The following is a 22,220-nucleotide window of genomic DNA, read 5'->3' as shown; positions in this document are numbered from 1 at the left end:
CGTCTAGTCAATTGCAATGACTCATCATTACTTACAATACCTTAAACCCAAACAAATAAGTCATTGTAAGCTTCACTGCTCTAACTGCCTGTTAAATCCTTTCACTCCCGTTGGACCACAAGTCGGCCACTTTGTTTCCATCTTTTAGCTCGTGGATAAATCCCTAATGTTTCAGCATTCAAATAAAATAAATTACTAAACAGCACTTTTACTGTTCACTATACTTTACACACTGATTCCAGCTTATGATTCTGTGTTTAGAACCCTGGTATGTTACTATTCAAATATAAGCTATTAATGAGCAGTACTTTTATGATCAAGTGGGTATTTGCATCGACCCTTACCTGGCGAGCAGTACTGGTTGCATCTGGTATTTGTGATTTTCAGTAAATCATAACATACACAGTAGTTTGAATTTGCCTTGTTTTCAATTTTTAATATCAGAATTCTCTGGAGTTAATGTATTTTGGCACAGTTAGACAGGTTTGAAGGTGATAACTGCTATGAATAAAAGTTAATAGCCTACCTCTTTTTTTTTCTTGCAGGTTAGACATCAAAAGATAGTCAAGGGAAGTTCTGCATCAACTGGACTGACTTCACGTTAAAATCGCACATCAGACATGAAATTTCTTTTCATATATCTTTTTAAAAGTGGTTATTTATGGATATGAAGGCAGACAATAGATAAGTTTTCTAGTACACTTAAACTAGACTTTCTGGCCTTCGTCTTTTTCACCTCAATAACGTTGTCATTAAAGCAAATGAAAGGCAAAGGAATTAACTGGCATACAACGATATGTTTACAATTCATCGGAAGAAACGGCCTCAAAACGCCTCAAAAATACACATAAATCAATTTATATTATAACACGATTTTCAATAAGTGTACAGATATAAACTTGCGTGTTTCCTGTAAATGCATTCAGCTCTGATGTTTAAGCTAATTAATTCTTATTGTTTTTTTCATTTTTCGTTTTAATATGACAACGTTATTGCATTAAGGTGTATGTCTTATTTATTTTTTCCTCGCTCGCACGGCTGCTTTGCTCGCTTACTCGTGAGGTCGACTTGTAGCAAGTCTAGACTTAAACGATCTTACCATGTACATAATGTACACTTATCTTTTAACCAATCAATTTCCCAGTAACAGTATTGTATGTATGATCCAATTGATGCAAACTTTTTGAACAATGCATCTCTCGTCATGATGAATAATGACGTATCAAATGTATTGTCATTCTGTGCATTTTTCTTAAGCTTTTCATTGGCCGAGAGCCCACCACGTGATCTGCGCAAATATCTGCCTTCAAGGCATGCTCTGCTCCTTGTCAATGTAATTACGTTGCACATAAAAACGCTAACGTTCCAAATAAAAATTATAGTCATTTATATGAAATCTGTACATATTCTGATATGTTAAGCGATTCTTTGACATCTTTTCAAGGACTCAGCCGACATTAGAAAGCGTCCCAATTAGTTGGGACGCAACCCGGCACCACCCGATCGCGACACAGTCTCTCTCGCAAACCCACATTGATAGGGCAGGAGGGGAGGGGGGGGGGGGGGTGGTCTTACCTATCCTATCATAGTGTCTTCTGTTGTAGTTGTCGAGAAACATCGATCTGTATTGTCAGTTTTGATACGCACAGATTTTCTTGACTTTTTTCTCGCTTCATTTAAATAGGTTACGTTTTCTTTTTCAAGTTTCAAACTATTGGCTAACAACGAATCTAAATACATCATAGTTTTAGCTTTACTGAAAATGTCATTCCTGAAAGAACGATCTCGAAGCTAGTGCTACTTTACTTGATAAAATAAATCCACACTTTTTTTTGTTAAACATGGTTAAAATATACTTTAACATTGTATAAATAAAAATTAATAGAGCTTTAATGTAATCCCTTTCAGTTTCTGGCGAGATGACACGGTGAGACCCTGATATCCAGCAGATACATCTTGCTGTCACTTTTTTACCGTTGTAGTATGTAAATGCGAAAATTTTCTCTCGAGGTAAATGAAATAATTACCTTTCCTGACAAAATGTTACATAAAGGGGTAACGGTTTGGACCGCCAATGATGCCAGAATTTCTCCGTACATCTATAGTATTCTGTACACGTGAGCTGTAAAAGGCTTTTTTTCCCGTACGGTTGCTTGGAATCCCTAAGAATTTCGTAAAAGAAAAAAACACTATCAACTCCAGTGCTTGGGATTTAAGCGAAATTTCTTTATTTGGTTCAGAAGAGAGAAAGAGAACTGAGAGAAAATCATTCACACTTTAGCCACATTGGTAAATGGATGGTAACTCTGTGTAACAACACTAGACTGGGTTTTTGCGACTGCTTGAACCAGCGTAGACTGCGGGCGGTGGTCTCTCATTTGCTTTAAAATCCGTGGAACGAACGCGAAAATCTTGGGGAGCGCGGGCTTTTCGAGAGCGCGATGTACGAGCCGCGAGAAGAGCGGGCGTCAGTCGCGTGCTTGCTATTTTGGTGTTCGTTCCACAGATTTTGCTCTAGAACTAGGGCAACTTAAATAGACATTGAACGCCGTTCCAAGTAAAAATGGTACTTACACTCGACTTTCCTCTTGCCTTTCAAGAGCCTTTAAAAAATTAGTTAAACACAGGGACTCTTGTTGTAGTCTTAGAAATGGCACTAAGTGAAGGAGGGTAATGATTTTTGTGTTATTCCTTCTGTTTACCAACTGTCGACATAATTAACCTTCCTTTTTGCATTTCATTTTCTTAGTAGAGATAAACACATGTAAGTTTACATTTTGGGGAGAACAGTATTTTTATGCCACAGCTGATTATGTCACGCCACTACTTATTTTTTGTGGACTTTGTCACATCCTCATTGTCTTAAAACTCCTTAAAATTTCACTTTCGGCCGAAAACAGTAAAGAAGATCCTATAACCCGCATAGCTGTGTTTTTATCTTGTCGACCCAATAGTCGGGATGATGAAACGTTATTTTCGCTCTCTTTCATCCAAGTACCAAGTACCAAGAACGGTAGAACAGCTCTTTCATAGACGTCCTAGAAACGACCTTATCATATATATTCAGAAAACCTCGTGAGTTTCTGATATATTTCATAGTGCTTTGCGGCTGGCGGCAATCAAATATATATGAAATCAACGTTACTTCCCTTTTGGCTCGATTTGTATCGCAAATTCAATTTTTTCTCTTATAAACCTGTTTATGGTTAAAAAAATATCGAGATTTCAGTTTCAACTCAGTTGACTCATGCATCTTTTAATTATAAAGAAAATTCAGTTTCATGCGTATATGGTTTGGTATATAGTTCGTACAAATAAGACGACAAGTACAACTTTATCAGAACCAGTTGATGAAAAGTGAACCCGGAGTGAACACAAGTTGATGCCAGTGATGTCTGCGAGAACTTCACATGAAATGGATTTTGACGATGACACTTTGAAAGGTGAGGAAATATGCTTACGGGCATAAATGTTTTCTGCGCATTTGTGATTTTGGGTCTCCTGTTTTTCGAAATTTAATTTTTGCACTCCGTTTTGTTTTTCTTTTGTGGGAGAGGTTTATTCATTGTAAGATGTTTTTTGGAAAAATGCAGAGATATAGATATAAAATCCAATTGACAGCAATAATATGCGGTCAGAAAGGCATAAGGATTTGGGATCGTGAAAACCCTGCTAAACTTTTTCATGTGAAAATGAAAGGCAGAAAGGTCTTCGACGAGGCATGTTACGCCTACGGACAAATTGCACAGATTAAGATAAGAAAGAGACAATGTCCCAGCTTAAATGTCTTTGTTTAATACAAAGTACTCCAGATGCAAAGTCTTCTTTATAATTATAGAAATTTATATTTTGCGGGATCAAACCATTTCTGCTGTTGCCACTTGACGACAGCCTGAACGGAGTGAATTATACTGAAGAGGAGACAATGAATAACGTTGTTGTGCTTTCGAGCTTAATAAATTATACCAACTGTGAGGCGTTTACAAAACGGCAAACTAGGCTAAAAGCCTTAAACTAGTTCTTAAAGCGAAACTTTTAAATCAACCATAAAATCTTGGCACAAAAATATAAGGGTCGATTTTGGGGCCGCTAAAATGCGCTCGTTTACATACTGACCAACTTTTAGAACGGCTTACGTCACATCATTATGGCATGCCGACAGAAATTTGTTTTAAAGCTTCTTTTTCGGATTTTTCAAGATTTGCCTGATGGTTGCTTGCTTGTTTTACGACAACTGGAAATTAAAATGCTCAAACTGTTCAACTATTGCACTAACTTCTTGTAAATTTTTTTTCTCACAGCAATAGCACAAGTATACAAAGAGGAAGGAAATGCCGAGTACAGGAAAAAGGAATTTAAAAATGCGTTAAGCTTTCTACACTGAAGGGATTGATGTGAACTGTAAAGATGACAAACTGAACGCCATTCTTTACACCAACAGGGCGACCGCGCATTTTTCACAGGGTGAGTTCACACGATTAATTTAATTAACCCTTTTAATGTCATTATCGATATGTTAATTCTCTTTTTGATTGCATGTATTTGTCACTATGTTTGTTTTAAGCATTTGTTAGCGATTCAATACAATATCCGCCATTTTTTAATCGTTTTTTTATTCGCCTCACCTGTCGTCTTGACAATATTTTGATGCAGAAAGGAGAAATTAAGTCTTGATCACAGGCACGGGAAATGGGCAAGTTAACAAATTGCTGGTCGGGTTTACCTACAATCCCCAGCTCTTAGCCATCATTCTTTGGGCGTTTTTCAATAGTCAGCATTTACTACACAGGCAAGGTAGCCCTCTGCACACTTAACATGCTTATATCTACATGTTATGTTTTGATGACAGGTAATTTTCAAGAAGCACTCGAAGATGCAAAACAAGCAAGAAGATTCCAGCCTACTTACATGAAGGCTATTTTCAGAGGTAAAACGAAAAGATACTGTATTTATTCGATTAAGCGCCCTGGTAGCTTATTACATTTTCACCATTTTTAGCAAGTAGTAAGTTTATTTTGCTACAAAATATTAAATAATTACAAAACGTGAAGATTTAATAATTAAAAGCAAAATTTTAACTGTTCATTAAAAGTCTCTGTAAGATACTAACAAAACTCGGTCTTCGGAAAAGTTTCTTAGTACAGTCAACTTTCGTTATAGCGGACACGCTCGGGGCGTCGTTTAGAGTCCGTTATAGCGAGAGTCCGTAATAGCGGGAGTCATTTCCAGTCAAACCTCTTTCGCCGGGGATCTAGATGTTGTCCGTAATAGCGAGTGTTTGCAATAGCGGGGTGTCCGCAAGGCGAGAGTTGACTGTAGTACTTAGTCAAATTCAATCTCACTGTCTCTAAGGTCAATACTCCTCTTGTACACTTCAGGTTTTTTGGAGGAGTGGCGTGGGGTAGGCGCTTATTCGAGGCTGTACGCTTATTAACTTTTCCTTCCTTCAGGGTGGGCGCTTATTCGATGTCCAAGATTGAATGCTAATGAGATGCAAACTCTTTATGATATGCAGCACAAAGTATCCTCGCTGATAAAAGCTTACCAAAACACACTGTCATAACTCTTTCAGATGTGAACACCTGGCTTTAATCCTGGACAAAAGTGAAAGCGAAATGCGTCAGCTATTTCCAGTATTCAGACAAGAAACAAAATGGAGCCAGTCTTCATTTGTTTTTCAAACTTTCCTCTAAGCAACCCAATATATTTGTTTTTGCTTACATTATTGTTTTGTTTCAAAAGTTGCATTGATTCTTTCATGCAAAACCGATGGTCATACTAATGTTCGTGTGAAGAGGTAAAAGACAAAATAGTTTTCCGTCTTCAAGAATTGACTACTGACTGAGATCGTCGGCAAATAAAAGATTTCATGAACAGAATGGCTTATGGCTGCGGTCACATTTCGGTATTGTGACCGCTTCTCTGTTCACTCTAAAACAATACAGACTAACTTAAGTGATACCCAAGCAGGGTTCATGGGTTAGTCTTAAGTTTGCAAATGAACAACCAGAATGTGACATTTTTTCACACGTGCGAGATCATAAATAAGCAAAATAAAGTGTGAAGCGAGAGGAAAAAGAAAAACAACAGGCAAAAAAATTACATACCAATGTAAGCAAAAATAAAGCTTGAGTTCGTCTGCTTCTAGCTTCCATTAAAAGTTTTACTTTATTTAATTTTTTTCTACAACGCCGAGTTGCTGTACAAAACTAGAAAAAAAATAGAGGAACAACTAGACACAGCTTTTGCCCGTCAACTTTTTCTTTACATATAACGGATCGACAACAAGGGCTGCCATGAACTTATTTTAATTCGAAATTATCCAAAGGCAAATCAGAACGAACTGTAGTTAACTGCATTGATGTGACCGCAAAGTCGACCGAAAGCACTACAGTTAGGTATGACGTCACGTAACTTGAGGCTAACTAAAGTTAAACTTTAGTTACGTCGTAGATGTGACCGCAGCCAAAAGCTCTGCACGTGCATTATACATCTTGGTACATCTCTTCGCCATGTTCTGCAAAACAACGACCTCAAATAACCAAATTCTACGTAATCTGAAAAACGTGATCCACGACGGGATATTTTTCATGTTTCTAGTTGGAATTTAACAGTACGTTTTCATATTCAGCCGGAGATTCTGAAACCTATACACGCACTAAATAGCGAGATTTTTTACTTTTAAGTAGCTATTCCAAATAAATTATTGATTAGGGCCTTGTTCCATGATTCCAGAATGACTTTCATTTTGGAACGAGACTCGTTCCGTAGTGAGTTCGTTCTGCATTCACATGTCAGAGTCGATTGGCTCAACCTAAGGCGTTTTCACGTGCGTGGCTTTCGCGCGAGATCAAAAACAAAGATGGCGCATGTTTCCCGAAAACATGTTATTGTGCCCGTTAATGGCCACATTTGCAATTTTAACGAGTAATTTGACCATAGGGCTGCCTCTTTGTAAATGCTATAACGTTTTTTCGCTCTGAGTTCAAACTGTGGCCTGCGTATGCGGTTTCATCTCGGAACGAAATTCGTTTTGTGTTTACATGATACCGTAAATTTCATTCCGGAATGAAAACTGGAATGAACTCATTCCGGAATGACTTGACTTTCGTCTCGGTATCATGTAAACAAATACAGAGACATATATGGGGATGCAATGAACTTGTTCGGAATGAAAGTCATTCCGGAATTATGTAAACAGGCCCTTAGTGTGTGCATTAATACACATCAACTCGTACTGAGCCACACATTTCCAACCCTAAAAAAGGAACGACAAACAATCGTGTGAGTGATCATGGGTATTTAGTTTACTTGTATTAGCACGACAAAGTATTATTTAACTTAATCTTAAACTAGGTGTCATTAGGGAGTCTCTCCCGAAAAAGAACGTTATTAAATATCTGGCTGTAAAATTTCAAATGTTCATAGCAACCAATGAAGAAAAAAACTCTATCTGAGCGCCTATGAATTATCAACAAGCGTTATAACAGACAGATACATTTTTTCAACTGTAAGTAAATGTCCCAAGAACAATAGCCATTCTACACTATGCTTTTCTAATCTGACATTACCATAAGCGATCTTTTTTTACCCTAATACCAACAGGAGCCAAGGCCTATGTGGAACTGCAATTGTATGAAGAGGCAATCAAGTGGTGTAACGGTGGGTTAGCAGTATCCTTTTCCGGATGCAATTCAAAAAACATTTAACAGATAGTTTTTTCTTACTTCCAGTGTGTTAGTTACAGACATTGCAAAAAGAGAAAGTCTGTCAGTCTCGTTCCCAGGGCCCGCGCGCAATATCATGTATGGTTACATTCTAACTGTACATTATATTAAATTTGCTAAGTTTTCCCAACAGTCAGGACCGGTACCAAATGAACAATTGGCCAATTAGAGCACAATATTTTACCAGGAAGGCCGACACGAGTACAAAGAGCACTGGTTTACCAGACGATAATGTTCTGTAACGGGATAGATAGAATGAAGATGTCACTTAAATAGAGTTGATAACATATGTCACAACTGTTATCGTTCTTGACTGTGAGTAGATCGAGAAAGAAAACCAAGCTTTGTTGGAGGTAAAGAGCAAGTCTCTTGACGAGTTAACAAAACTACGAAAAGGGAAACAACCGAATGTGGAGAATAAGTGCGTCTTACAAAAAATGAAAGACGCATTAAAAGCCCTTATGTATCAGGATTTAAATGATTTCAGAAACGCAATGGAGCACATCAAAATTTACATGCACAGTTGCCAGGAAGTTGGAGATCAATCTGGGGAGGCACATGCATGTTTCATTCTTGGTGAAGTATCTCTCAAGACTGGAGATTTTAAACAAGCAGAAGAATACCTCGTGAAAGGCATTCAAATTTCGAAGGAAATTAAGGACGAAGCTAAAGAAGAACTTGCCTGGGGAAGTTTAGGTAATGTACATTTGAAGAAGGGCAATTTTAACCAAGCCATCAGATGTCTCAGTCGCTGCCTTGCCTTTAGCCTAAAAGTTAGAGACAGAGCTTTGGAAGCTTCTATATATGTAAGTCTAGGAAACGCTTATTCTGGCCTAGGTGACATCAACGTAGCCATGAAGTATTTCGAAGAGAGTCTTGTTATCAGCAAAGAAGTGGGAGACAGAGCCATAGAGGGGAAGGCTTATGGCAATCTTGGGGATGCACATACTAGTCTCGGTAATTACAAACTAGCCATACAGTATCAAAACCAGTCACTAATCATTTGCAAAGAACTGGGAAACCGACATTGGGAGAAAGCTCTATATACAAATTTAGGAATAACGTATCATAAACTTGGCAATTTTAAGCGAGCCATTGAATTGTACCAAGAGTCCCTTAAGATCTCCCAGGAGTTAGGAGACAAGGCAGGAGAAGGGTTGGCCTTTGTTAATCTTGGTAATTCATATCAACGTCTTGGTGATTTTAAACAATCTGTTGAATGTTTGAACCGTGGCTTGACGATTTGCAAAGAGACAGGAGACAGAGCTCAGGAAGCGACTATTTTTGGCAATCTAGGCAGCACATTTTTAAGTCTTGGTGACGTTAAAGAAGCTATAAAGTTCTTCAACAAGGATCTGGCGATTTGCAAGAAAGTGGGAGACAGGGCTGAAGAAGGGAGGGTGTATGGAAATCTAAGTGTCATATATCAACGTCTGGGAAAGTATGGAGAAGCGATAAACTATCACAAGCAGCATCTAAGTATTTTCAAGGAACTTGGCGACAGAGCTGAACAAGGACATGCATATCTTGATCTTGGAAAGATACAACAATGTCTCGGTGATTTGGAACAAGCCAAGGAGTGTTTACTCAAATACTTGGAGATTTCTAAAGAAATTGGAAACAGGGCTGGGGAAGGATGCGCTTGTTTGGAACTGAGCCATGTATTACTTTGTCTCGGTGATGTGAAACAGGCCATGGAGTTCAGCAAGCAACACCTTATCATATGCAAGGAAACAGGCGACATCAGTGGAGAAGGAAGTGCCTATCTATGTCAAGGGCGTTACCTTCTACGTTTGGGATTTCCAAATGATGCTGTCGTCTTGTATCGCTCCAGTATGAAGCAGTTTAATCGTGTCCGAAGCCTGCTTCACGCAAAGGATGAGTGGAAAATCAGCATACGAAATGAATGTCGAATGGTGTAAACGGAGCTCTGGAATGTTCTATTGGCATTGGGCAGGAATGAAGAAGCTTTGTTAACTGCTGAGAAGGGACGCGCACAAGCTCTAGTTGACCTCCTAGTATCACAGTATGGTTTTGAGGTACCTCAGAATGACCAAGTCTCCCAGGAAGAAACACCTGGTGAATTATTAATCTGCGCTCCCTCCAACACTGCTTTTCTAGCAGTTTGTGAAAATGACATAAATGTGTGGTTGCTGCAAAACGGAGAAAATGTCTATTTCTGTAAACAAGACGTCGAAACAGATGTTTCTAAATTGAAAGCTGGCGAAGATTTGAATTCATTCATAAAGAAAGCGTATAAAGAGATCGGCGTTCGTTCAGGGTTAAGATGCGAGGACAGGTCACTAGATGCACTTGACAACAAAGATGACCTGACAGTACAAGGGCCTGACTGAATACTTCTCAGTACTTCTTTGCCTAAGATGAGAGTCGATGGAAAAACAGAATCGCGTACTCCATCTTCTATCCAAAAGAATTGTCTATCTGCCATTTATGATGTTATTTTTGCTCCAGTATTTCACCAACTTCGTGGAAACGAGCTTGTTATTGTTCCCGATGGACCATTGTTCCTGGTTCCTTTTGCTGCACTACAGGATGCTGAATCCCGCTACCTGTGTGAATCTTTCAGAATCCGTGTGGTTCCTTCCCTGACCTGTTTAAAGATGATCATGGATGCTCCACCCGATCACCACTGCAAAAGCGGCGCGCTGATTGTAGGAGATCCATGGGTGCAAGAAGTTGTCGACATTCTAGGAATACCAAAACTATCTCAACTCCCAGGTGCCAGAAAAGAAGCGGAAATAATCGGAGAGATAGTCAAGAGTTCAGCTCTCACTGGTTCGGACGCTACAAAAAAAGAAGTTCTGAAGAGGCTCAACTCTGTTGCTCTGATACACCTTGCAGCTCATGGCCGCATTGAGACTGGCGAGATTGCGTTGGCTCCAAATACTTCACGTAAATCTCCAAACCCCATGGAAGAGGACTTCTTGCTGACCATGTCAGATGTGTAGAGTGTTGGCCTTAGAGCAAGACTTGTGGTGCTTAGCTGCTGCCACAGTGGCCGAGGAGAGATCAAAGACGAGGGTGTGGTCGGAATTGCGCGAGCGTTTCTGGGTGCGGGGGCCCGATCTGTCCTTGTGTCATTATGGGCACTTGAGGATGAGGCGACGCTGGAGTTCATGCGCATTTTCTACGAACATTTAGTTAAAGGCAAGAAAGCCAGTGAAGCTTTAAACTGCGCCACAAATTACATGAGAGAATCAAAAGATTTCGGTAAGATTCGCCAGTGGGCTCCATTTGTGCTGATTGGAGATGACGTCACACTGGAATGTTTTGAAGGGAAAAAGATGTCTTGAACGCCAGGTAAAGGAATATTATAACAAGAAGCTTGAGAAGCTTGAGAAGCTTAAAATCGGGCGCTTAATAATTAGCTATCTGTTTTGACTTGAACGGCAGGGTACAGTACAGTAAAAATCACTGCAAAAACAGTCACTTCAACCTATTCAGGCCGGGGGGGGGGGGGGGTGGGTGGGCTTTTGAGGCCCTCGCTGACTTTTGACGCTTATAACTTTTTCAAGATTCAACCAAACGCTGCCAAACTTTGCGCGTTTATCGAAAATTTATCTCGCAATAATTTGGTAGGATTAGTTATTTTGCCAGTAACTTGAAATCACCATGGCAACGTCATTTTGACAGCCTTTTAATAAAGGCGGGGTTTTACCTGAAGACCAAGTTTTCCAACGCTTTAGGTGGCTGACGCATTTCAGTATTTTCCAGTCCTTACACTTTAATGGAACAGTATACAACTCCTAATCAGGTACTATAATCAAGAAAATGATCACAACTTATTGACCAATGATTAGGTATTTGTTTCATACCATTACTGTAATAGAAACTGGTGAAGAATAGTAGTACTGACCCAAAGTATAAGGGCTGGAAAAAACTGAAAACCACTTCAGCGGCGTTTCAAGGAATCCAAAAAAGCTTTACTTATCCCATATATATTTGATTTGCAGTATTTTGTTAATTTTTGGACGATTATGGGGGATGTCTGGGAGGCGATAGTTTTTCTCAAAGGATTAGTAAAATTTAGACAAATAAGAAATATTGGAGATTAAATGTGATTTTAAAATTTGAATTTGAAGTTAAAAATTGGTGGACGGACACCAAACAGTCTCCTGACAACCCGAAGTGCTCTTGCGAGGGGGTCAACTGTTTGAAGGTGTTTCCATTCTTTTCTTCAATCCCTTCTTTAAATCTCTTAAAGTTCCATTCAAATTCAGGTAGAACCCCATCTTAATTTTTGTTCTTGTGAGAAAACAACAGAAGTCAAAGGTTGCGTGATATAACCAAGCATGGATTTTAATTCTCCCTCCCTTTCCATCTCCTTAGCCTTTCACCCCCACCTGTCCCTCCCTTTCTACTCTCATTCAATTTAATGTTTGTTTAAATTTCCTAACCAATTAAGTATCGTACTAATCTGTGCCAAGCAATCAGATAATATCAGAAATTTGCCTTAATTTTGATCTCCCATTCCAAGACCTTGGAGTATAAACCGCTAATAAAACAAAACACACTGATAATAATTCTCTGAGGTTATGCACCTTGCAGTATTAACGTACTAACAAACTTGATAACAAGCCCCATGTCGTACTAAGGATTTTTACTGATCAACATAACGTTTTTTACTGTACAGAGGGTCTGTTTATTGACCTGTAACTTGTATACCGTATTGAAAAATTCAGAACGAACCGACTTCTGCCCGCTACCATACAGCCGTTTACTGGCAGTCTTTGAAAATCCTGAATTTCGTCAAAATGAACCAAAATATAGTTTTAAAATTTCCTTTATCAATATGGTTCTTATCTTTTTATTCAATTCTATAAACTGCTTTTATGCAGTACTGTCCACAAAGATTTCAATTTCCTCAAAGTTTCGGGACAAATGGATACAAAATATTTCGTGCAGAATGTAATTTGATTAAGCGAATGTTTTCACGTCTATAAATACTTCAAGCAGTGAATGAAAAACCGTTTTGTTTTCATCGATGAGAATCACTTTCAAATAGTTATGCATAAAAAATAACAATCAGATCAGAATACAATAATTATTAATGTAAGGTCTCGCTATTATGTCTCGGCAGAGATACTTCTTTTTTGCAAGTTCAAATGTATGCAAATTTCGTGTGAAATGTAATTCGATTTCATTGTCTTGTTTACAAACTCATTCTCAAGAAAGTTGTATTTTCGTGAATAAAACCAATTGGCCTGTTTTGTTTTCCTGATCATGTTTGTCTGTGATTTTTACCAAACATGTGGTCTTTTTTTCGGAACTTTAAGTTGTACAAAAATTCCTATTTTAAACACAGATGTCACTTCCGGAATTTCTCATCTAAAATTCAATTGGTATTTAATTATAATTATTCGAAGTTTTCATTTTCAAGTCATTTTTTTATTCGATAGCTTTACTGATCTCGTAAAAAATTCATTCAAGTTCACACCAATACTGTACACTGCCAATGTTTTGCTGATGTCTTGAGAAGTGTCTTACTAACGTCACTAGTCAAATCTAAAATATATCCAAACCAAGTTGTGCAAACATTCTAATCTTTGTGACAGGCGACTTTGACGCCCAACTGTGCGGAAATGAAAATCGACATACTTCTTGCTAAATATATAAAAAATAGTTTTAAAGTGGAGTCCGCCTCAAAAAAATGTACCGCCAGATCACACTGCTATTTGAAGAAACCTGCAAAGCGTCTAGTTTCAAAAGTTTCCCACCAAAACATTGCGTGACATCAATGACGTTACCCCTTTTATTTACAAAAATAGCTTCAACTTGTCAAAGCAACTACAGTTTCACAATGGTGATTATTAGTACTTTACCCCTTAAGCTTTTTCCTCTGTCCTCCCGCCGAAGCAAAGAAGAGAACCAGATTGCAGATTAGCCCAAAAGTCGACCCAGTATTCCTACAACGATTTACTGTCAAAACTGAAATGAAACCGATTGGTCCAGGCTATCCCCGTAATTTTTAGCCGACAGGAGACTATGGTCTAGGACGACCAAAGGGTAAACTATAAATCGGCCACGCCCGATTAACAAAACATGCCGTTATGACGCCGGAAATCCAGCTCACGCATACTATACCCCGTGACTCACGCAAACCTCCGACTTACGTGCTACTACAGTCATTCCTTTCTAAACATTTTTTTTTGACCACCACCGTACCTTTCTACCCAAAAAACTCATGAAACCGCCCGGTTTTAACCTGTTTTAACCTTTCAAAAATTAGAGCGTTCGAAACTAAATAAGATCCGTAATCACAAACAACATACAGCCGTTTACCAGCACTCTCTAAAACTCCTGAAACCCTTCAAAATCAGGCAAAATAAATCTTTGAAATAACCTTTATCAATGTTTCTTATTTTTTATTCAGTTCTATAAAATGCCTTTCATACACTACTGTCAAACAAAAATTTCAATTTCGTCAAAGTTTCAAGACAAAAGAATAACAAATATTTCGTGCACAATGTAATTTGATTAAGCCAATATTATCACGTCTAAAAATACTTCAAGCAATTCAGTGAAAACCCGTTTTTTTTCGTATCAACGAAAACCACTTTCGAATAATCAATACATGAAAATAACAATAAGATCAAAAGGAAGAAAGGAACCTTTCTAATTATTTGAAGACTTTCAAAGCCGTGATATTATGCATCCAATCCGCGATAAAATTTAATTACAACAAAATCCAAGTTCTCATTTTGAAGTCCATTTTTTCAGTTGATACCTTTATCCAACTTGTGAAAAATTCCATTCAAGTTCCTATTAATACTGTACATTCCCAATGTTTTGCTCAGGTCTTCAGAAGCGTCTTACTAACCAAATCTAAAATAATTCCAAAACATGCTGTACAAACATTCTACTCTTTGTGACAAACGACTTGACGACCAATTGTTCAGAAATGAAAATCGACACAGTTCTTGCTAAATAAAAAAAAAGTTTTACGGCGGAGTCAGGCTCAAAAAATATACCGCAAGATCACACCCCCATTCATAGTCAGAAACCAGCAAACCATCTAGTTTGCTAAAAAAAACACTGCGTGACATCAATGACGTTACCTTTTTCATTTACAAAAATAACTTTAACTTGTCAAAGTAAGTGCAATTTCACAATGGTGAATATCAGTACAGTATGGGGCCCAGTTCTCGGCCGGGTCCAGTTCTCGGCCACTTTGTGTTTAACGCGTTTTTTCACACTCCAGTTGAATTAAAAGAAAAAGGTATTTCCTTCAAACGATATACTGATTCATGTGCTTTAAGTATCTTGAGTTTGATCGTTCAATTCGATATAGAAAGCTCACACGTCGAGTTTACGCGGAGGTAGGTGAATTTGCATTCCCGAAAAATTTGTCTGTTTACGGCTCCTTAAAATTCATGGATGTAGTTAAATTCGTATTTTATCCAAAAGCCCCCACCATACGAGCTAATTTTTGGCATGTGAAACGTAGAATAATTCAGCTTTCTGCTTTAGTTAACTTTTCGTTGAACCGTTGTATTTTTTGGTCTTAATTTACTTCGAAAGTTTTTCTTGCGACGTTTGCGTATTTGCCAGTTCTCGGCCACCCTGCTCGCTATCACAGCTTAGCGCTTGGTTTTTAATATAATTTCATCTGCTGCTGCCAGAATGAAAGAAATAAATGTTTTAAAAATAAAGCTCAATCTTATCTCTAAGTTTTGAGCTGACTCTTGTCTTGTCTATTATTTCTACAACACCTAAATCTTTCAAGACCTTTTCACTGCAAAATAAACCATCTAAATGCACGGGTCACACAATGCGGTTTTGCCAGAACCTGCACATAGGCAACTAGGCGCGTTAAAATCCTTCTTTTCTAAAGTAAAACAAAGCCTCATAAAAATAATTTGGGATCGATATAACATAAATAGGTTTACAGAGTGATTTTATGACTGTGAAAATTAATTGAGCATTTTTTTTACAGATAATTACGCACAAGCTTTTTAGTGGCCGAGAACTGGGCCAAGGTGGCCGAGAACTGGGCCCACAAATGGAGCTTTTATTTTTATTATTGCTCGGGCAAATTAATTTTTGACCGGTCGATAGCTTTACACCAAAAAGCTGAATAATGTAGCTAGCTCTGGAAGAAATTTCAAGTTCCTGCGGTTCTTCTGAGGTAAGAAATACAAGTTTACGTCAAAAGTGGCCGAGAACTGGGCCCCATACTGTACTTTGCCCCGTAAGCTTTTTTTCTCTGTCCTTCCGCCGAAGCAAAAAAACACAACCTGATTACACATTAACCCAAAAGTCGACCAAGTGTGCCTGCAACGATTTCCTGTCAAAACTAAAATGAAAACCATTGCGGTATGCGTCACCCGTAGCGGTTTTGTAGCAACCCCAAGCTATCCCCGTCTTTTTGGCCGACAGGAGACTATGCTCTAGGACGACCAAAGGGTAAACTATAAATCGGCCACGCCCGATTAATAAAGTGAAAAATAACATTTCTTCTCTACTCGTTAACTCAGCTAATCGTGCGCAAGCTTGCGCTGTCGACTTAACATAACCCTTTTTAAGATTTTTATCTGCATTTCCAACATCACTTACAATTCTAACTTTACTTACAGTAAACATTTCTTACAATACTAACATTACGAAATTTAGCAGTACTTCTCGTTAATTGCAATGACTTATCATTACTTACAATACCTTAAACCCAAACAAATAATTCATTGTAAGTTTCACTATTCTAATTGCCTGTTAAATCCTTTCACTCCCGTTGGACCACAAGTCGACGAATTTGTTTTTATCTTTTAGCCTGTGGATAAATTCCTAATGTGTCAACATTCAAATAAAAGTTACTTAGCAGTACTTTTACTGTTCATTAAACTTTATAGACTGATACCAGCTTATGATTGTGTTTGAAACCCTGGTATGTTACTATTCAAATATAAGCTATTGAGCAGTACTTTTATGATCAAGTGGGTATTTGGATCAACCCTTAATTACCTGGCGAGAAGTACTGGTTGCATGTGGTATTTGTGATTTTCAGTATGTCATAACATACACAGTAGTTTGATTTTGTTTTAACTTTTAATATCAGAATTCTCTGGAGTCAATGTATTTTGGCACAGTTAGACAGGTTTGAAGGTGATAACTGCTATGAATAAAAGTTAATAGCCTAGCTCTTTTTTTTCTTGCAGGTTAGACATCAAAAGATAGTCAAGGGACGTTCTGCATCAATTGGACTGACCTCACGTTAAAATCGCACATCAGACATGAAATTTCTTTTGATATCTCTTTTTAAAAGTGGTTATTTAGGATATGAAGGCAGACAATAGATAAGTTTTCTAGTACACTTAAACTAGACTTTCAATGAAGTCCTTCGTCTTTTTTACACCTAATTGCAATAACGTTGTCATTAAAAAAGCAAAATGAAAAAAAGCAAATAGGAATTAATTAGGCATTACAGCGATATGTTTACAATTCATCGGAAGAAACGGCCTCAAAACGCCTAAAAAAATACACATAAATCAATTTATATTTTAATCCTATTTGGCTTTTTTTTTTTCATTTTTCGTTTTAATATGACAACGTTATTGCATTAAGGTGTATTTCTTATTTATTTTTTCCTCGCTCGCTCGGCCGCTTTGCTCGCTTAACTCGTGAGGTCGACTTGTAGCAAGTCTAGACTTAAACGATCTTAAACCAATGTACATAATGTACACTCACCTTTTAAACCAATCAAATTTCCCAGTAACAATATTGTATATATGCTTCAATATGATGCAAACTTGTAAAAAAAATGTAACAAATTATAGCAAATCTCTCGTCAATGGATTAATAATGACATTGTATCATAGTGTATTGTCATTCCAAGCATTTTTCTCAAGCTTTTTATTGGCCTAGAGCCCACCACGTGATCTGCAAATATCTGCCTACAAGTCCTGAACTGCTCCTTGTCAATGTAATTACGTTGCACTTAAAACAGCTAACGTTCCAAATAAAATTATTGTAATTTCAATGGACTCTCTACATGTTTCGCTATGTTTATTTAGCAATTCTATGACATCTTTTCAAGGTTTCAGCCGACATTTCAAGAAAGCGTCCCAATTTGTTGGGACGAAACCCGGCACAGTCTCTCCCGTCAGTCCCGTGCCTTGTTAATATCAATTGTTAATTTGTCTTTTTGAAACTTCCAAACTCACATTGATAGGGCAGGAGAGGAGGGGGGGGGGGGGGGGGGTTGGTGGAGGGAGTGGTTTTACCTATTCTATCATACGTGTCTTCTGTTGTGGTAATCGAGAAACATCGATCTGTAACACGCACAGATTTTCTTGGCTTTTTCTCGCTCTATTTAAATAGGTTACGTTTTATTTTTTAATTTTCAAACTATTAGCTAACAACAAATCTAAATACATCATAGTTTTAGCTTTACTGAAAATGTCAATCCTGAAAGAACGATTTCGAAGCTAGTGCTACTTTACTTGATATAATAAATTAAAATATACTTTAATTGCATGTATAAATAAAAAGTATAAAATCAACTACAACTACAGCTAAAAAATCACTTGAAAGTAATAAAGTCACCAAGCTACATTTTTCAAATCCTGTCCTTTAAATATTCACTAATAAGTCTAGCTACACAGTTTTTTTTGAACTGCACTTATTGCCGCCGTTTACGTTTTCCTATTTATCACCTGGATTTTTAGTTTTCAAGATAAGATTGCGACCAAGATCGGTCTCATTGAAAAAGCTCTATTATTACCCACCTCCTCTCAAAAGGTCTCGACGAGAAATAAGCCTCCCCGGGGGCCTTAATAGAGCTTTAATGGTAATCACTTTCAGTTTCTTTCACACGGTGAAAGAAACCCTGTAATATCCAAAAGCAGAAAACAGCTTAGCTGTCACTTTTTTAAAATATAGCCAAGACTGATGAAAAGGAACTTTGGCTCTCATTCATCCAGATAGTTTCCTACTTTTCCTTATTATCAATCTCTTTTGTAGTCACCTTATGGTCTATACGGGGAGGCTCCACCCGAAAGTTACGCCTTTTTCAGGCTGGAGGTATTTTAAAGAGTAGGAATTTCACGTGTCCAGAGCATAGAAAAGGGTAGGGCAAACTGCAATGCGCCTTTTAAAATATCTTAAACAGACCCACCGAACGGCTGTAGTTACGTAAAATGGGTACAAAATTCTCTCAAAGGTATATGAAAGGGTACATTTCCTGTAAAATGTTACATAAAAGAGTGACGGTTTGGACCTCGAGGTAGAGGCCCTCTGTATAAAAATTTTTGAGTGTATACCGCCGCCACCGGGAAGCAATACCGTAGATTTCGCAGTGTTAGTGTGTAAAATCGATCAACATTTATGATATTTCAATTATTAAAAGCTATTTCCCTTCCCGATTTATGTTATTATTTCAATTTGTGCTTGAGGTAATAAACCTGTTTAAGATGTAAAAATCTCGTGATTTCAGTTTCGACTCAGTTGTCTCATCTCGTAAACAAAACTTCACTTTCATACGTATATGGTTCGATGTATGGTGCGAACAAATAAGACGACATGATACAAGCGAGGCGGTGTCTGATCAGTTAAAAACTGAACCAGAGTGTACACAAGTTGATGTCGATGATGATTGCAAGAGCTTCAGAAAAAATGAATTTTGACGATGATACTTTAAGAGGTGAGAAAATATACCTGAATACATTATATTTACGGTTAATGTGCGATTTTCAAGGCTTATTTTTGTAAGTGGGTAAGACAAATATTTTTATGACGGAAGTTTATCCAGAATTATTTTTTGAATTAACGAAATTATACAGACACAAAGCCAGAAGGTGCTTTTTTTGCATCAAATATGCTGTGTTTTTTTTATCGTGAGAGTGATTTTTCCGGGAAAACAATCATTGCTGTGATCTGCCTTTTGCTGATCATGGAAAAGTCGCAAAACCGGCTTTAAATCTAGGAAACGTTTATGTCATACGATGGGCGGAAATGTTTCGGCAAACTATATTATAATTAGACCTCCAAATGCACTGATAATGGGGGATAAATTTCATTTAGCACATGTAGAAACTACAAGAGATAAACGTTTTCTTTATAACAACAAATAGCATTTTTACTAAATCGATCAAAGAGGCTCCCCAGGGGTTTTATGAAAGAAGGGAACATGGTCATTAAATAATTGGGACCAGGCCCTCATTAAAATGAAAACCAAATAGCTGAAAATGTCGAAATGTGCATTCACCCTTGCATTAATTAAGGTAAGAGTAAACTAAAATTATAAATATCGGTTAAATAGGGTTAAAATGCTTTAGAACAGTCAAGAAACATCGCATAGACAACATATCATGTAAAATGTGACATTACCTAGCTGTTTATTATATTATCTTTCGATATAAATTTTTGCTATAAAGTTTCATACAAATCCTTATGATTTTGACGCCGCCTTTTTTACCGAGTTGTCAAAGCGTGAGCCTGGGCTCCCTGTGTCTTCGTCAGTGTCTCAAGGTTGGCTCGCCTGTATGAGCGTTTTCAGAGTTGTCACTGTGCATAAAATTGAATGCAAATTTCGACATTTTCAGCTATTTGGTTTTCATTTTAATGAGAAGCTCACGGTGGGGGAAGGGCATGTTCCTTTGTTGCCGAGAAAATTTCCTTCTTGTTCCCCTGTTTCCTAAAAGTATTTTGAAGATTTTTATGATCACTGTTTGCTTTGAAGTTTCATACAATTCCTTATGATTTTGACGCCGCCATTTTGACCGAGTTGTCAAAGCGTGAGCCTGGGCGCTCTGTGACGAAGACGACTCGAAATCTTCTCAATCTACCGTAAATTTTTGCCACGACTACTACCTCTAGGAACCTAGCTACTGGAAAAACTCCGCTAATTGCTCGTCAATTTTCTCTTTATCACAGCGATAGCTCAAGTTTACAAAGAGGAAGGAAATGCTGAGTACAAGAAAAAGAAATTTAGAAATGCGTTAAGTTTCTACACTGAAGGGATTGATGTGAACTGTAAAGATGACCAACTGAACGCCATTCTTTACACCAACAGGGCGACTGCGCATTTTTCTCTGGGTGAGTTCACACGATTAATTTAAAGGGGCACTGTCACCATTTTCACTTCAGAAACTCAAAATCGTAAAGACATAAAAAACTATAAAAAATAATGGTAATTTTGTTAAAAATCGCCATATTATTGTGATGCCACGAGGAACTTTTCAAGTTGTGTCCTTGTGGGCTGGAAAAACACCTAAAAATTATTATGGCTCCCTACTTCCTTCAACAAAACTTAACTTTATATCCCCATCTTGATGTACTAGGTGCATTTCATGTACAAGAAGACCTTTTTTCAAATTTAGTCCTTTCGACCGAAAAACCGTGACAGTCCCTTTAACACTTTTAGTGTCATAAAGTAAATGGTTTGAACCCAGGAGTATCAGTAGTTCGTATAGTGTGATCGTCCGGGTGAGAGTAGTTCTGAGAAGAACTGTTGTTGGTGACTGACGTTTCGACAACCTAAGCGGAAGTCATCTTCAGAGTCAAGTGAAAAGTTGTTGTCAGTCGATGATGTTATAAGTCTGGTCCGTTGAAGCTGATTGGTCAGTTAAGCCGTGATGTTATTGGCTGTAAGACTCGTGTAAAGTTTGTCATCAGTAATTGGTCAGTTTCGATCCGTCTATTGTTAGTCTAATTAAGTCGTTCTGTTCCGTCTATTGTTAGTCAAATTAAGTCGTTCTGTTGGCGGTTCGTTTGTCGCTTCTCTTTTCGTCGTGAATAAGTCGTTTGTAAGGTGCCGGTAGTTGTTGACATCTGTTGATAGGCTTCTGTTCTAAGTTTGTGTACCAGCTTTCCAGAGTCAGTCGTTGAAAATAGTTAGTACTGTAGGTTAAGCATTCAGCAGAGTCCCAGTCGATTTTGTGTTTAGTAAGTCGGTGGTGTTCAGAAATGTGATTGTTGACATCACCATTTCTCGTCGCTCGTTTGTGTTCAGTCAGTCTCGTGGTCAAGTTTCTACCGGTCTCTCCGATGTAGGAGGCCTGGCAGTCGGAGCATTTGATCTTATAAATCGCTCCCTGTCTGTTGTTAGGTTCGTCCCTGTCTTTAACGTTGGTCAGTAAATGTCGTAACGTTGTTATAGGTTTGTGAGCTACACGGATATTGTAGGGTTGTAGGATCCGCGCAATAGTCTCAGAAGTGCCCTTGATGTAGGGTAAAGTCGCTGTAGTAACAGATGTCAGATTTCTGTCAGTTTCAGTAGTTCTGTGAGTGTTGCGTCTAATAAAGTCAGTATTGTAGTTGTTCTTGTGGAAAACGCGGTCAAGGTATTTGTTTTCGTCAGATAAACTGTCTGGTGTGTCACAAACTAGTTGCGCTCGTCTCGTCAAAGTCTTGATAGTCGTAGCTTTGTGGGAAGTCGGGTTGTAGGATGTTTCGTCCAGTAATCTGTCGGTATGCGTCGGTTTTCTGTACACTGTAGTTCGTATTTTGTTGTTGTCGCGGCTTACCAGACAGTCAAGA

General features: G+C 38.0%; 2 protein-coding genes across 2 annotated transcripts in view; both read left to right on the top strand.

Moving 5' to 3' along the window:
* LOC144665029 (uncharacterized) overlaps window positions 1-22,220 on the top strand; it is a 50,634-nt gene that overhangs the window by 20,867 nt on the left and 7,547 nt on the right. The window contains 4 exon segments of the mRNA XM_078526211.1: window positions 3,390-3,443; window positions 4,302-4,369; window positions 4,371-4,464; window positions 4,850-4,927. Coding sequence (XP_078382337.1) covers window positions 3,390-3,443; window positions 4,302-4,369; window positions 4,371-4,464; window positions 4,850-4,927 — 294 coding nt within the window.
* On the top strand, window positions 9,656-17,721 carry LOC144666157 (tetratricopeptide repeat protein 28-like). The gene is made up of 2 exons (XM_078527521.1): window positions 9,656-11,048; window positions 16,901-17,721. Exon 1 carries the CDS (start codon window positions 10,109-10,111, stop codon window positions 10,694-10,696), a length of 588 nt encoding a protein of 195 aa, XP_078383647.1. The 5' UTR covers window positions 9,656-10,108; the 3' UTR covers window positions 10,697-11,048; window positions 16,901-17,721.

Source organism: Oculina patagonica, chromosome 9, assembly GCF_052425735.1.
Source record: "Oculina patagonica isolate OP01 chromosome 9, crgOcupat, whole genome shotgun sequence".
Classification (NCBI taxonomy): Eukaryota; Metazoa; Cnidaria; class Anthozoa; order Scleractinia; family Oculinidae; genus Oculina; species Oculina patagonica.
Note: the sequence above shows the minus strand (reverse complement) of the source record. Positions and strands in the feature narration are given on the sequence as shown.